General features: G+C 45.2%; 1 protein-coding gene across 1 annotated transcript in view; it reads left to right on the plus strand.

Annotated features, from left to right (window-relative positions):
* The window catches only part of cacng2a (calcium channel, voltage-dependent, gamma subunit 2a), a 359,183-nt gene extending 350,953 nt beyond the window's left edge, over positions 1-8,230 (plus strand). The window contains exon 4 of the mRNA XM_073033359.1: positions 6,132-8,230. Coding sequence (XP_072889460.1) covers positions 6,132-6,664 — 533 coding nt within the window. The 3' untranslated portion in view covers positions 6,665-8,230. The remainder of the gene's footprint in view (positions 1-6,131) is intronic.
* Positions 8,231-13,487: the final 5,257 nt, after the last annotated feature.

The raw sequence follows: 13,487 nt of genomic DNA on the forward strand, positions 1-13,487 counted from the left end.
GGTCTCCTTGTAAATAGTGAAATACTCCTGTAGGTCCTGGTCTCCTTGTAAATAATGATAAACCCTCAGAGATCCTGGTCTCCTTGTAAATAGTGAAATACTCCCGTACGTCCTGCTCTCCTTGTAAATAGTGAAATACTCCTGTAGGTCCTGGCCTCCTTGTAAATAATGATAAACCCTGGGAGATCCTGGTCTCCTTGTAAATAGTGAAATACTCCCGTACGTCCTGGTCTCCTTGTAAATAGTGAAATACTCCCGTACGTCCTGGTCTCCTTGTAAATAATGATAAACCCTGGGAGATCCTGGTCTCCTTGTAAATAGTGAAATACTCCCGTACGTCCTGGTCTCCTTGTAAATAGTGAAATACTCCCGTACGTCCTGGTCTCCTTGTGAATAGTGATAAACCCTGGGAGATCCTGGTCTCCTTGTAAATAATGATAAACCCTGGGAGATCCTGGTCTCCTTGTAAATAGTGAAATACTCCCGTACGTCCTGGTCTCCTTGTAAATAGTGAAATACTCCCGTACGTCCTGGTCTCCGTGTAAATAGTGATAAACCCTGGGGATCCTGGTCTCCGTGTAAATAATGATAAACCCTGGGGATCCTGGTCTCCTTGTGAATAGTGAAATACTCCCGTACGTCCTGGTCTCCTTGTAAATAGTGAAATACTCCCCTAGGTCCTGGTCTCCTTGTAAATAATGATAAACCCTGGGGATCCTGGTCCCCTTGTGAATAGTGAAATACTCCCGTACGTCCTGGTCTCCTTGTAAATAGTGAAATACTCCCCTAGGTCCTGGTCTCCTTGTAAATAGTGAAATACTCCCGTACGTCCTGGTCTCCTTGTAAATAGTGAAATACTCCCCTAGGTCCTGGTCTCCTTGTAAATAGTGAAATACTCCTGTAGGTCCTGGTCTCCGTGTAAATAGTGATAAACCCTGGGGATCCTGGTCTCCGTGTAAATAATGATAAACCCTGGGGATCCTGGTCTCCTTGTGAATAGTGAAATACTCCCGTACGTCCTGGTCTCCTTGTAAATAGTGAAATACTCCCCTAGGTCCTGGTCTCCTTGTAAATAATGATAAACCCTGGGGATCCTGGTCCCCTTGTGAATAGTGAAATACTCCCGTACGTCCTGGTCTCCTTGTAAATAGTGAAATACTCCCCTAGGTCCTGGTCTCCTTGTAAATAGTGAAATACTCCCGTAGGTCCTGGTCTCCGTGTAAATAGTGATAAACCCTGGGGATCCTGGTCTCCGTGTAAATAATGATAAACCCTGGGGATCCTGGTCTCCTTGTGAATAGTGAAATACTCCCGTACGTCCTGGTCTCCTTGTAAATAGTGAAATACTCCCCTAGGTCCTGGTCTCCTTGTAAATAATGATAAACCCTGGGGATCCTGGTCCCCTTGTGAATAGTGAAATACTCCCGTACGTCCTGGTCTCCTTGTAAATAGTGAAATACTCCCCTAGGTCCTGGTCTCCTTGTAAATAGTGAAATACTCCCGTACGTCCTGGTCTCCTTGTAAATAGTGATAAACTCTCGGAGGTCCTGGTCTCCTTGTAAATAATGATAAACCCTGGGGATCCTGGTCCCCTTGTGAATAGTGAAATACTCCCGTACGTCCTGGTCTCCTTGTAAATAGTGAAATACTCCCGTACGTCCTGGTCTCCTTGTGAATAGTGATAAACTCTCGGAGATCCTGGTGCACACCAGTACATCTTGTGTATTCCAGCAGACTTCCAGGGATTCCTGTGCATAACTATGTGTGTGTGGGGGGAGGGGTGGGGAAGTGTGATTAGCGCAATGCTTTATGCTGTCAGTTGTAAGATCCGGGTTCGATTCCTGCCGCTGCCTGAGAGGAGATCACATGTTCGCTCTGTGACCTCGTGGGTTTCCTCCCACTTTCCAGAGGGCAATGAGTTGTGGGCACACTAGATCGGTGCCAGAAGCACGACGACGCTTGCAGACTGCACAATCTTCACAATCTTTGCTTTTAAACTGCACATCTGTATGTCTGAATCAGAATCAGGTTTAATATCTCTGACATATGTCATGAAATTTGTTTGGCGGTAGCAGTACACTGTAAATGAAAATTGTGAATTACAGTAAGTGTGTGTGTGTATATATATATGTGTATATGCAAGAGTTGATTGATAAGTTTGTGGCCTATGGTAGACGGAGTCAATTTTAGAAAACCTAGCACGTTTATTTTTCCTACATTTGCACACTTAGTCCAGGGGTCGTGGAGCATAAGGATCCCTTCTTTGTAGAAGTTGACGTCTTGGACCTCCAGAAAGTGGTCCACACCACGGGTGATTGATAAGTTCATGACCTAAGGTAGAAGGAGATGAGTTATACAGCTCTCGTTACATGCACAAGCAGGTCAACTCTTTCAGTGAAAATGCAGAAAGTTTGAAGTTAATAACTCATCTCCTTCTACCTTAGGCCACAAACTTATCAATCACCCCTGCTGTGGGCACTTTCTGGAGGTCCAAGATCCGTATGCTCCACGACCGCTGGACTAAGTGTGTAAATGTAGGAGGGGACTATGTTGAAAAATAAATGTGCCAGGTTTTCTAAAATTGACTCCTTCTACCTTAGGCCACGAACTTATCAGAGTGAGTGAGTGAGTGAGTGAGTGAGTGTGTGTGTGTGTGTGTGTGTGTGTGTGTGTGTGTGTGTGTGTGTGTGTGTGTGTGTGTGTGTGTGTGTGTGTGTGTGTGTGTGTGTGTGTGTGTGTGTGTGTGTGTGTGTGTGTGTATTTATATATTACATATATATATTTATATACATTCGATATATGTGTGTGTGTATATATTCAATAGTTAAAGAAGAAGTGCAAAAATGGAAATAAAGAAGTATTGAGGTAATGTTCATGGGTTCAATGTCCATTCAGAAATCTGATGGCAGAGGGGAAGAAGCTGTTCCTGAATCACTGAGTGTGTGTCTTCCGGCTCCTGTACCTCCTTCCTGATGGTAGCAATGAGAAGAGGGCATGACCTGGGTGATGGGGGTCCTCAGTGATGGATGCCGCCTTTTTGAGGCATCGCTCCTTGAAGATGTCCTGGATACTACGGAGGCTAGTGCCTAGAATGGAGCTGGCTAAGTTTACAACTGTCTGCAGCTTCTTTTGACCCTGTGCAGTAGCACCTTCTCCCCCCCGTAGCAGATGGTGATGGAGCCAGTCAGAACGCTCTCCAAATTCTGTAGGAATTTGCGAGTGGAGCGTCTTTGGTGACATACCAAGCTTTGATGTACATGTGACAAAGAAAGCTAATCTTTACCTTCTACCTTTAACTACCTATTCCTAATTTCACTTAGATACATGCACAATTCCAGGAACTTCCAAGAAATAAAAACGCAGTCCTGTGGGTTTACAGATTCTCGAGGCAGTGCTTAGAGGACCTCTGCAGAATCACATCAGTGTTTGCAGGGAGTGTATCAGTATTTATACGTTGTATTTCAGAATTTAAAGTGAGAACCCAGGAGTGTGTCAGAATTTACAAGATGTCTCAGTGAATCTGTTACCATTTACAAGAAGTTTATTTACAGGAGTGCCAGTATTTATAGGGGATCCCAATAGTGTGCTGGTATTTACAGGGAGTTCCTGGGACTGTGTCAGTATTTATGGGGTTCCCCAGAATTGTGTCCCCTAGGAGCGCGTCAGTATTTAAAAGGGTTTCCTGAGAGAGTTTGGGTGTTTATAAAAGGTTTCAGGAACAGTGTCAGTATTTACAGAGGGTCCCTTGGAGAGTGTCAGTATTTGTAGAGGCTTTTAAAACCATCAGGGGCCAATGTTTTAAAAAGAGATCTGCATGAATTGTGCCATTATGGGAGCACTGTTTTGTGTTAACTGGTGTGTACTTAAGACTTGTGCATTATCTTCAGGCAGATGTGGCTCGTCAGTTGTGGTTGGCAATTCAGTATTGACAGGGGATCCCTGGGTTTATATGAGTATTTATAGGGGGTCCCCATAAAGGTGTCAGTATTTAAAGGGGGTTTCTGAGAGTGCTGGGGTGCCACGGCCAACGGGTGGCCTCATTTAGGGTTAATATTCACCTTCTAGGACAGAACTCGGGATAAGAAACAATAAACACGAACCTTGTAAAGAAGTTGCAGGGATATTCACAAAGAATGGATGTAGACCAAAAGACCATTCACTATAGGAGCAGAATTAGGCCATTTGGCCCATCACGTTTGCTCCACCATTCCATCATGACTGGTCTATTTCCCTCTCAGCCCCAATCTCCTGCCTTCTCCCTCATCCCTTCACACCCTGACCAATCAACCCCTACCTTAAGTACACCCAATAACCTGGCCTCCACAGCCACCTGTGGCAATGAATTCCACAGATTCACCACTCTCTGGCTAAAGAAATTCCTCCTCATCTCAGTTCAGGGCTGAAATGGCAAGCACGAGAGGGCACAGTCTTAAGGTGCTTGGAAGCAGGTACCAAGGAGACGTTGGGGTAAGTTGTCAATGTGAGACCCAAGCCAGTACGCAGGCCAGGGCAGTACAATACGGAGAGGAGTAAGTTTTTTACGCAGAGAGTGGTGAGTACGTGGAATGAGCTGCTGGCGACGGTGGTGGAGGCAGATACAATAAAGTTTTTTAATAAACTCCTGGACAGGTACATGGAGCTCAAAAAAATAGAGGGCTATGGGTACCCCTAAGATTTCTAAGATAAGGACACGTTCAGCACAGCTTTATGGGCCGAAGGGCCTGTGTTGTGCTGCAGGTTTTCTATGTTTCTAAAATGGACGTCCCTCTATTCTGAGGCTTTGTCCTCTGGTCTCAGACTCTCCCACCATAGGAAACATCCTCTCCAAGTCTACCATGTAGCGATACACTCCAATGGAACACAGGTGCCTATCCATGTACAGCAAGATCCCACGGCCTAATCAGACGACAAGACTTTTTAAAATTATCAAGGATCAACTTTATTCCTAACTTTATATTAGGAATTTACTGTGGCGCGTCACGTAACAAAAAAGTACCGCCGGGCACCATGGAAACGTAGTGGTTAGCGCAACAGTATCACAGCTCGGGGCATCGGAGCTCGGAGTTCAGTTCCAACCTCATCTGTACGTCCTCCCCATGGAATGTGCGCATTCCCTCCAGACGCTCCCGTTTCCCCTCCATAGTCCAAAGACATCCCGGTTGGTTAGTTAATTGGTCACTGTCAGTTGTCCTGCAATTAGTCTAGGGTTGAACTGGGGCGGTGTGGCCCAATGAAGTGCCCATTCTACAATGTATCTCCAGATAAATAAATGAAAAACAATATTCAACGATATGAAGAATAAAGAATTAGGTACAAAAATAAAGTTAGAGGTTAAAGCACAGATATGGAATAAAATGTGCATAAGCACATACAGTAAATGCCAGCGCATATTTACAATGCAAACAGCATTACAAAATGTGGATTAAAATATTTACAGTGCAGTGACTGAGGTAACAGAGGGGCGTCCATTTAGAACGGAGATGAGAAGGCATTTCTTTAGCCAGAGAGTGGAATTCTTTGCCACTAAGGTGGCTGCAGAGGCCAAGTCTTTACGTATACTTAAGGCACAGGTAGATAGATTCTTGTTTGGTCAGGGTGTGAAGGGATAAAGGAGAAGGCTGAGAGAGAAAATGGATCGGCCATGATGAAATGGCGGAGCAGACTTGATGGGCCAAATGGCCTAATTCTGCTCCTGTATCTTATGGTCTTGTAGGGGAGCGAGGGGTGGGGGGGAGTGGTGGGACCTTGCTGGGAATGGAGGGGAATGGACCGTGTATAGGCAGAAGAGATTGGTTCAGTTAGGCATCATGTTTGGTACGGACACCGTGAGCTGAAGGGCCTGTTCAAGTACTCTGCCATCGAGGGGATGGAATTCAGGGAATAGGTACTGGCAAGATGAACCTTCAAAACTGATGTGGCACTCCCCTCTTTGCTCCAGTGTACGATGAGACCTCAACCAAGGGTAGAGATGGGAAGATTCGCATTAGGAGGGCAATTGGTGCGCCTTTCCCAACAATTCCACTCCCCTCCCCCCCCCCCCACCCGGAAAACTTGATTTCCTTTACGCGAATATCAATAACCGGTGTCCTTTTGTTCTTCCAACTCCCCCCATCCCCCATGTTCTTCCGCAGGTTTGAGTAACATCATCGGCATCATCGTGTACATATCAGCCAACGCGGGAGATCCTGCTAAGAGCGACTCAAAAAAGAACAGTTACTCCTACGGGTGGTCTTTTTACTTCGGAGCGCTCTCCTTCATAATCGCGGAGATGGTGGGCGTGTTAGCGGTTCACATGTTCATTGACAGACACAAACAGATCAGGGCAGGGACAAGATCCACGGATTACCTCCAATCCTCTGCCATCACTCGGATCCCCAGTTACCGATACCGCTACAGACGGCGCAGTCGATCGAGCTCCCGCTCCACGGAGCCCTCGCACTCCAGAGACCCCTCTCCCGTCGGTCTCAAAGGCTTTAACACGCTGCCGTCCACAGAGATATCCATGTACACCCTCACGAGAGACCCTCTGAAGACCACCACCTCAACTGCCACTTACAACTCCGAGCGAGACCACAATTTCCTACAGGTCCATAACTGCATCCAGAAAGACATTAAGGATTCCTTGCATACCAACACGGTCAATCGAAGAACAACGCCTGTATAAAGAGCTGAATGGCAAGGAGAGAGAGAGAGAGAGAGAGAGAGCGAGAGAGAGAGAAAGAGAGAGACAGAGTGTGAAAAGAATTTAAGAGGAAAATTAATAATTTACAAAAAAATGGATTAATGAAAATATTAAAAGTTATTGCATGAAACCCGAATTCCATTGCAAAAAAACAATGCAAAAAGTTTGTCAAAAAAAAGATTTTAAAATCGAAAACTAAGAGAGAAACGAGTGGAGAGAAAGATCTCCGGCCTAAATTCCAACCAGAGAATGGATTGAAGAGAGTGAGAGGGAGATAGTGAGAAAGAGGGAGTATTTGTCTTCATTTACTAAGTGTTTTAAGCGCTCTTTATTGTTGAAATGCTTTCATCCCACCTCACCCCACCTGCCTTATACCTCACCGGGAGTGATGACAATGAAATAAAAGGGACTCTGTCTCCCTTGTTTGAGGTGAAAAGTTTTAAGGAGGAATTTTTACAATATCCAGGAATGGCAATTCATTCTTTGCTGTGACACAGGCCAGTTAAACAGAAGATGTGGAACCAAGACAGCAACAAGAAACATCAGTTTTTTAACTTGCTCAGCCGCTGACTGAAACGACCACGTGTCAAAGGAGAAAGTAAAATAAAACAAAATATTTATTCTTTTAAAAGACATTCTATAAATGAGTGACAAGCTGTGGATTTGAGAAATTTGCATGCAATGGATGGACCAACTCCCCTCTTCCAACCAAAAGCTCAAATCAAGAATTTCAAAGTTTTTTTTTAAATTATTATTATTTGATAAAATTTTAAATTGGGAGAGCACGAATTTTCAGTTGAAGCAATGGGAGATAGTTCAATGAGGAAACAACACTTTATCTCCAGACGGATTATGTTTTTTTAAAAAATGTTTGGGTAATAATTCCAATTTCGGAAAGTTTTTACTTGAAGTGAGTTTGGGACAACGGGAGGGACGAGGGAGAGTTGGCACCCCAGTGACCTCTTTAAATCAGGAAAACCTATTGTGCGAGTGTGGTGCTGTGCCATTCCATACATTTCACGCCAGATTTAAAAAAAAATAAAAAAAATTTTAAAAATAAATAAAATTTACCTAAAAAAAGCTTTCATATATTTTTTTTCAAAATAAGGAGAAAAAGAAACATTTTCTATGGTTTGGACAAAGACAAAAAAAGAAACTTAAAATTTAACATCAGAAAGGGCCGCGATAGAATATTCAAAGTAAAATAAAAACACAATTCTCTGTGGTCTCCGGTGAAAAAGTTTAAGATGATCAAAGTGGCGCTGAGACAAAAGTATAACCGGAGGAGGACTGTGGGTATACAAATAATACAATTCTCAGTAAGATAAATAAATTTGACGCCAGATCTTTAATGGAAAAGTCTTTCATTTGACCAAAAAAGATTTACAGTTTAAAAAATATAAAGAGAGGACTGCTTAACTTGTAATTATCAATTCACTTCATCGGGAGAAATCTAATCCATTGATTTATCCCAATTGTTGCAATTCTTTTTTTTTGTTTGCGGACTGTTAAAAACCTGATGCATTTAAATAAAATCTTTTATAAGAAGCTTTGTGATTTTTTTTCATTTATAGGAGCCTAGGAGCAATCAGATTATTGAGAGGAAAAGAGTGCCCTGCCTCTTTGGCGCTAATTGACAGTGTTGTTTCATGGTGACTAGTTTGACCCAATCACTGTTGGGTCAAGTAGAATTGACTTGTGTACCTCAGGATGGATTTGGGTTATCTCCAGTCATCTTACCTACAGTACCCTGTAAGCCCATTGGTCTTTTTTTTTTCATCTCAGTCATTCACAAGATGCTGGCATTGTTATGATTTTTCACTGGGCTCAGTGTCTCTCTCGAGAGCAAGATAAGGCCCGTCCACATTGAGAAATGGGAACTAAATCCAATTCGGATTCGGAGTGAGTAAGTATGGGCAGATATCTGTCACTGAGTGACCACTTGTGCTTGTCTGAGGCACACATGTCTGATGAAATTGGCAAACTGCCTGTTGGTTTATCAAACCACTGCATAGATGTATTAGACCTCGCCAGGGCAACTCAAGATGGGAAATGAATTGGCAGCAAAAGTCACATTTTGGGTGTATCCGTGTCTATCTAGCTCTAATTCCTTTCTGTCTACTCTTTTATCCGCCCCACAACATTACCTTCTCTTCCCCCTCCCTCTCAGTTTCTTTTACACTGCCCACCGTGACCTCAGACCCTCCCTCCTCCTCACTCTCTGCTCAGTATCTACTCTGCCCTCCTTCAGCATGGCTTCCTTGCTTTCCCTACACCTGCGCCAAGTGCCTTGGGCTGTGTTCTGCGTTAAGCTGTGACACAGTGTGACTCGTGACAGCGCGCTGCGTTTTACACCCACGTATTTCAACACGAGCATCGGGGCACTTTGCTCTAGATGTGTGTGTTTGAACTGAGAGGCAGAGGCTGTGGTGAGCACCACTGTATGTGCATGGGAGACATTGGAGTATGAGTGCGTAAAACATAGTGCTGATTGTGTATCTTTGTGTGTGCGTGGGAGAGATTCCAGTGTGCGTGTGCACATGGGAGAGATTCCAATAGATTATAGGTGCAGGAGTAGGCCATTCAGCCCTTCGAGCCAGCACTGCCATTCAATATGATCATGGCTGATCATCCACAATCAGTACCTCGTTCCTGCCTTCTCCCCATATCCCTTGACCCCGCTATCTTTAAGAGCTCTATCTAACTCTTTCTTGAAAGCATCCAGAGAATTGGCCTCCACTGCCTTCTGAGGCAGAGCATTCCACAGATCCACAACTCTCTGGGTGAAAAAGTTTTTCCTCAACTCCGTTCTAAATGGCCTACCCCTTATTCTTAAACTGTGACCTCTGGTTCTGGACTCCCCCTACATCGGGAACATGCTTCCTGCCTCTAGCATGTCCAATCCTTTAATAATCTTATGTTTCAATCAGATCCCCTCTCATCCTTCTAAATTCCAGTGTATACAAGCCCAGTCGCTCCAAACTTTCAACATATGACAGTCCCGCCATCCCGGGAATCAACCTCGTGAACCTACGCTGCACTCCCTGTTTATTCCAGTGTATGTGTGTGTGTGTGTGTGTATGTGTAGTAAGACTCAGAGTTGACTGTGAGTGTGTCTCTTTGTGTGGGAACGGGAGATAGTTTGTGTGTGAGAGAGCAAGTTTGAATGCACAGCTGAGACTGGGGGTGAGAGAGAGATTAATTGTCTGAATGACTGTGTGTGGGGTGGAGATGAGAAGTGGCATTGACTGAGAGAGAGTGTGTGTATGTGTCACACTCACAGGAAAGTCAGATGTCAGTCTCAACCTCCCGACTGTCAGCTGCCTGCAGTACTGGAGGTGTTCGGTGTTGACCGCAGTGAGCTTCAGAGTGTAATCCCAAAACACAAGAAGTCGAGGGGAAGGGAGAGTGAAGAACTGCTCCTGCTCCATCAGCTAGGTGCGACCCAGGCTCTGGTTGAGAGTTTGGGTAAAGGACAGGAGGGGGAGTGAGGGAGGGGCATGCCAACGAGGAAGAGGGAAAAGAACGAGACTTACCCAGCGACAAGAGGCGAGAAGCTGGGAGATGTGCACGTAGACTGAAACTGGAAGAATGGTGCCTGTGTCAGAAGCCAGCTAGGAACAACACACTCCCACCGCCTGACTGAACTTGAAGGAATGGAAAGTTTGCCTTTCTAAAGCACCTTTCATTTTGGGCCTGAAGATATCCCAGGAACCCTTTAAGAAAATGGGTTTGTGCTGTTTATTTATTTACAGAATTGATCCATTTATTTAGAGATTCACCACAGAACAGGCCCTCCCGGCCCAACGAGCCACATAATCACAGGAAAATTTTACGATCGGTTGCCCTGCTGGCCGTTACAGTGGGAGGAAACCAGAGCACCCGGAGGAAACCCATGCACTCACGTTGTAAAGTAGGAAGCACAACAGCCAACTTGCATTGCATCAATCTCCCAAAAGTGCCGTGTGACCAGAATCAGAATCAGGTTTAATATCACCGGCGTATACCGTGAAATTTGTTGTTATGCGGCACCAGTACATTGCAATGCATGATAATAAAAACTGTAAATTACAGTGAGAAGTATATATATTTTTAAAAGTTAAATTAAATAAGTAGGGCAAAGACAGAAATAAAAAAGTAATGAGGTAATATCACAAACGAGAAAATCTGCAGATGTCCTGCTGAAGGGTTTTGGCCCGAAACATCGACTGTACTTTTTTCTGTAGATGCTGTCTGGCCTGCTGAGTTCCTCCAGCATTTTGTCAGTGAGGTAACGTTCATGGGTTCAATGTCCATTCAGAAATCAGATGGCAGAGGGCAGGAGGCCGTTGAGTTGTTGAGTGTGTGCCTTCAGGCTTCTGTACCTCCTTTCTGATGGTGGCAATGAGAAGAGGGCATGTCCTGGGTGATGGGGGTCCTTACTGATGGAAGCCGCCTTTTTGAGGCATCGCTCCTTGAAGATGCTAGTGCCCATGATGGAGCTTGGTTGAGTTTACAACTTTCTGTAGCTTATTTCAATCCTGTACAGTGTCTCCCCGTACAAAACTACCAAATGATCTGGTAGATTAAATGGCCCCAGAATATTGGAAGAACCTTTCCTGCTCTTCTCGAAGGACTTCTTTATATTTACCTGAGACGTGGTCTTGGATTGAAACATTATCGCAATGATAGCAGCTCCATCAACTCCCCCTGGGTAATGTGCGAGGAGCACCAGGTTCCTGTGTCTGGCTTGGGACTGGACCCCTTTCGGAGGCATCAAGAGGAGTGAAGCTCACAGCTACTTGACTGGGAATAGTTGCCAAGGTTTAGAAAAATGGTGCTTTATTCCACAGGTCCTGTGGAAACAGAAAAAACAGTGAAATGACTTGAAAAGTTAGTCCTGGCACACTGCAGTCAAATCATAGTACTACTTTACTTCAAAGGCAATGACCAAATGAGGACTAGGAGCTGAAGGAAGCCATTTGGCCTGCCCAGCTTGTTCTACTTTTCAGAGTTGATTGTATCTTAGCTCCACTTCTTGACCTTGGTTTCAAAGTGCTTAACCTCCATCCTGACAACAATTTCAGTTTTGATTCTGCTAATTTAGTCTTGTACCAGCAGGGAAGATTAACATTTTGATGGGGAAGATTTAAAACTCTTCTCGGGCTTCCAGCCAGTATTGATTATAACCGACATTTCGATGACAAACTCTCCCATTTTCCTGAAGATGCCGTCGAAACATGGTTACAATTTCTTCTTCCTGAAGAAGATGACGGAGTTTGTCATTGAAATGTTGAAATGTACCCAGCTGGAAGCCTGAGAAGAGTTTATTCGTCATATTCACCAGGAAAGCACTAGATGCTTTCTCAGGGAAGATTTTGTTTGAGAAGGTGAATTTGCAGAGGGCTGGCTCATATTTAAAGCTTCTTGTTCTAAACTCCACCCCCCCACCTCCACTCAGCATACTCTCTCCACCTTCTGCATGCTTAAACGGGCCATCTTAATCTTCTACATGAAAAGAAGCACAATTTGAAGCAACAGACAGCCTGCCAGGGAGCTCAGCAGATCAAGCAGCATCTGTAGCTGACAAGGAATGTCAACGTTTCGGACTCGAGCCCTGCATCAGGGCCTGAAAACACTGACAGTTCCTCCCCGCCCCACAGATGCTGCTCGGCCTGCTGAGTTCCTCCCGCAGATTGCTTCTCACACCAGGTTCCAGCCTCTGCAGTCTCTCGTGTCTCTCTACAGGTTGAGAGAGTCCATCCTTCCCAATTTAACCCCAAGCTCCTGCAGCATCCTGTAACACTGTGGCGGAACACTGGCACCGCTGGTAGAGATGCCACCTCAGGGCACCAGAGGCACAGGTTCAACCTGACCTCTGGTGCTGTCTGTGTGGAGCTCCATGGATTTTCTCTGGACGCCCCAGATCCCTTGCACGTCTCCAAGGGGTGCAGGGTTGGGGGGTAAACTGCCCTCAGTGATCTCCGGGCCCAGTTTCTGTTCCGTATCCCTGCATGATACTCAGGGAATGAAACACAACTTATCAATAATCAGGAAGGCGACTGAAGAGGTTGAAAGAAAGGGACAAACTGGATTTAGTCATCGAGCATTGAGAAAGGTGTCTGGCCTGATTCGTCCATGCCAAGCCACACTCAAGTCAGAGCAGCAAAATCTCATATTCTGCCTGAGCGCCCACCCAACCTGGTGGCGTGAACATCAATTTTTCTAATTTATGGTCATTTATCTCCCTCCCTCCTTCCTCTTTTTCCATTCCCATTCTGGTTTTCCTCTCACTCCTTCTCCTCACCACCCTCCCTGTGGTGCCCTTTTCGCTTTCCATGGTCCACTCTTCTCTCCTATCAGATTCCTCCTTCTTCGGCCCTGCACCTCTTCCACCAATCGCCTCCCAGCTTCTTACTACATCTCCCCCCATCCACCCACCTTCCCCCTCACCTGGTCTCGCCTATCACCTTCCAACTTGTATTCCTCCCCCTCCCCCCCACCAGCTTATTCTGGCTTCCTTTCCAGTCGTGATGAAGGGTCCCGACCTAAAACATCGACTGAGTATGGCCTAAAATATCGACTGTTTACTCCCCTCCCTAGGTGCTGCCTAACTTTCTGAGTTCCTCCTGTGTGTGTTCTTCCGGATGACAGGCAGAACGTCCTCCTCTGTGGCAGCCTACACCCACTCCTTAAGGACTCAGAAGTGAATACTGTTCCTCCAGAGATGGTCAAAGAAGGGCTCTGTACCATTCCCCCTTCTCCAGCCGTGAATCAACTTCCCAGCTCTTTATTTCACCCCTCCCGTTATCACCTATCACCTTGT

The sequence above is a fragment of the Hemitrygon akajei genome, chromosome 31 (assembly GCF_048418815.1).
Source record: "Hemitrygon akajei chromosome 31, sHemAka1.3, whole genome shotgun sequence".
NCBI lineage: Eukaryota > Metazoa > Chordata > Chondrichthyes > Myliobatiformes > Dasyatidae > Hemitrygon > Hemitrygon akajei.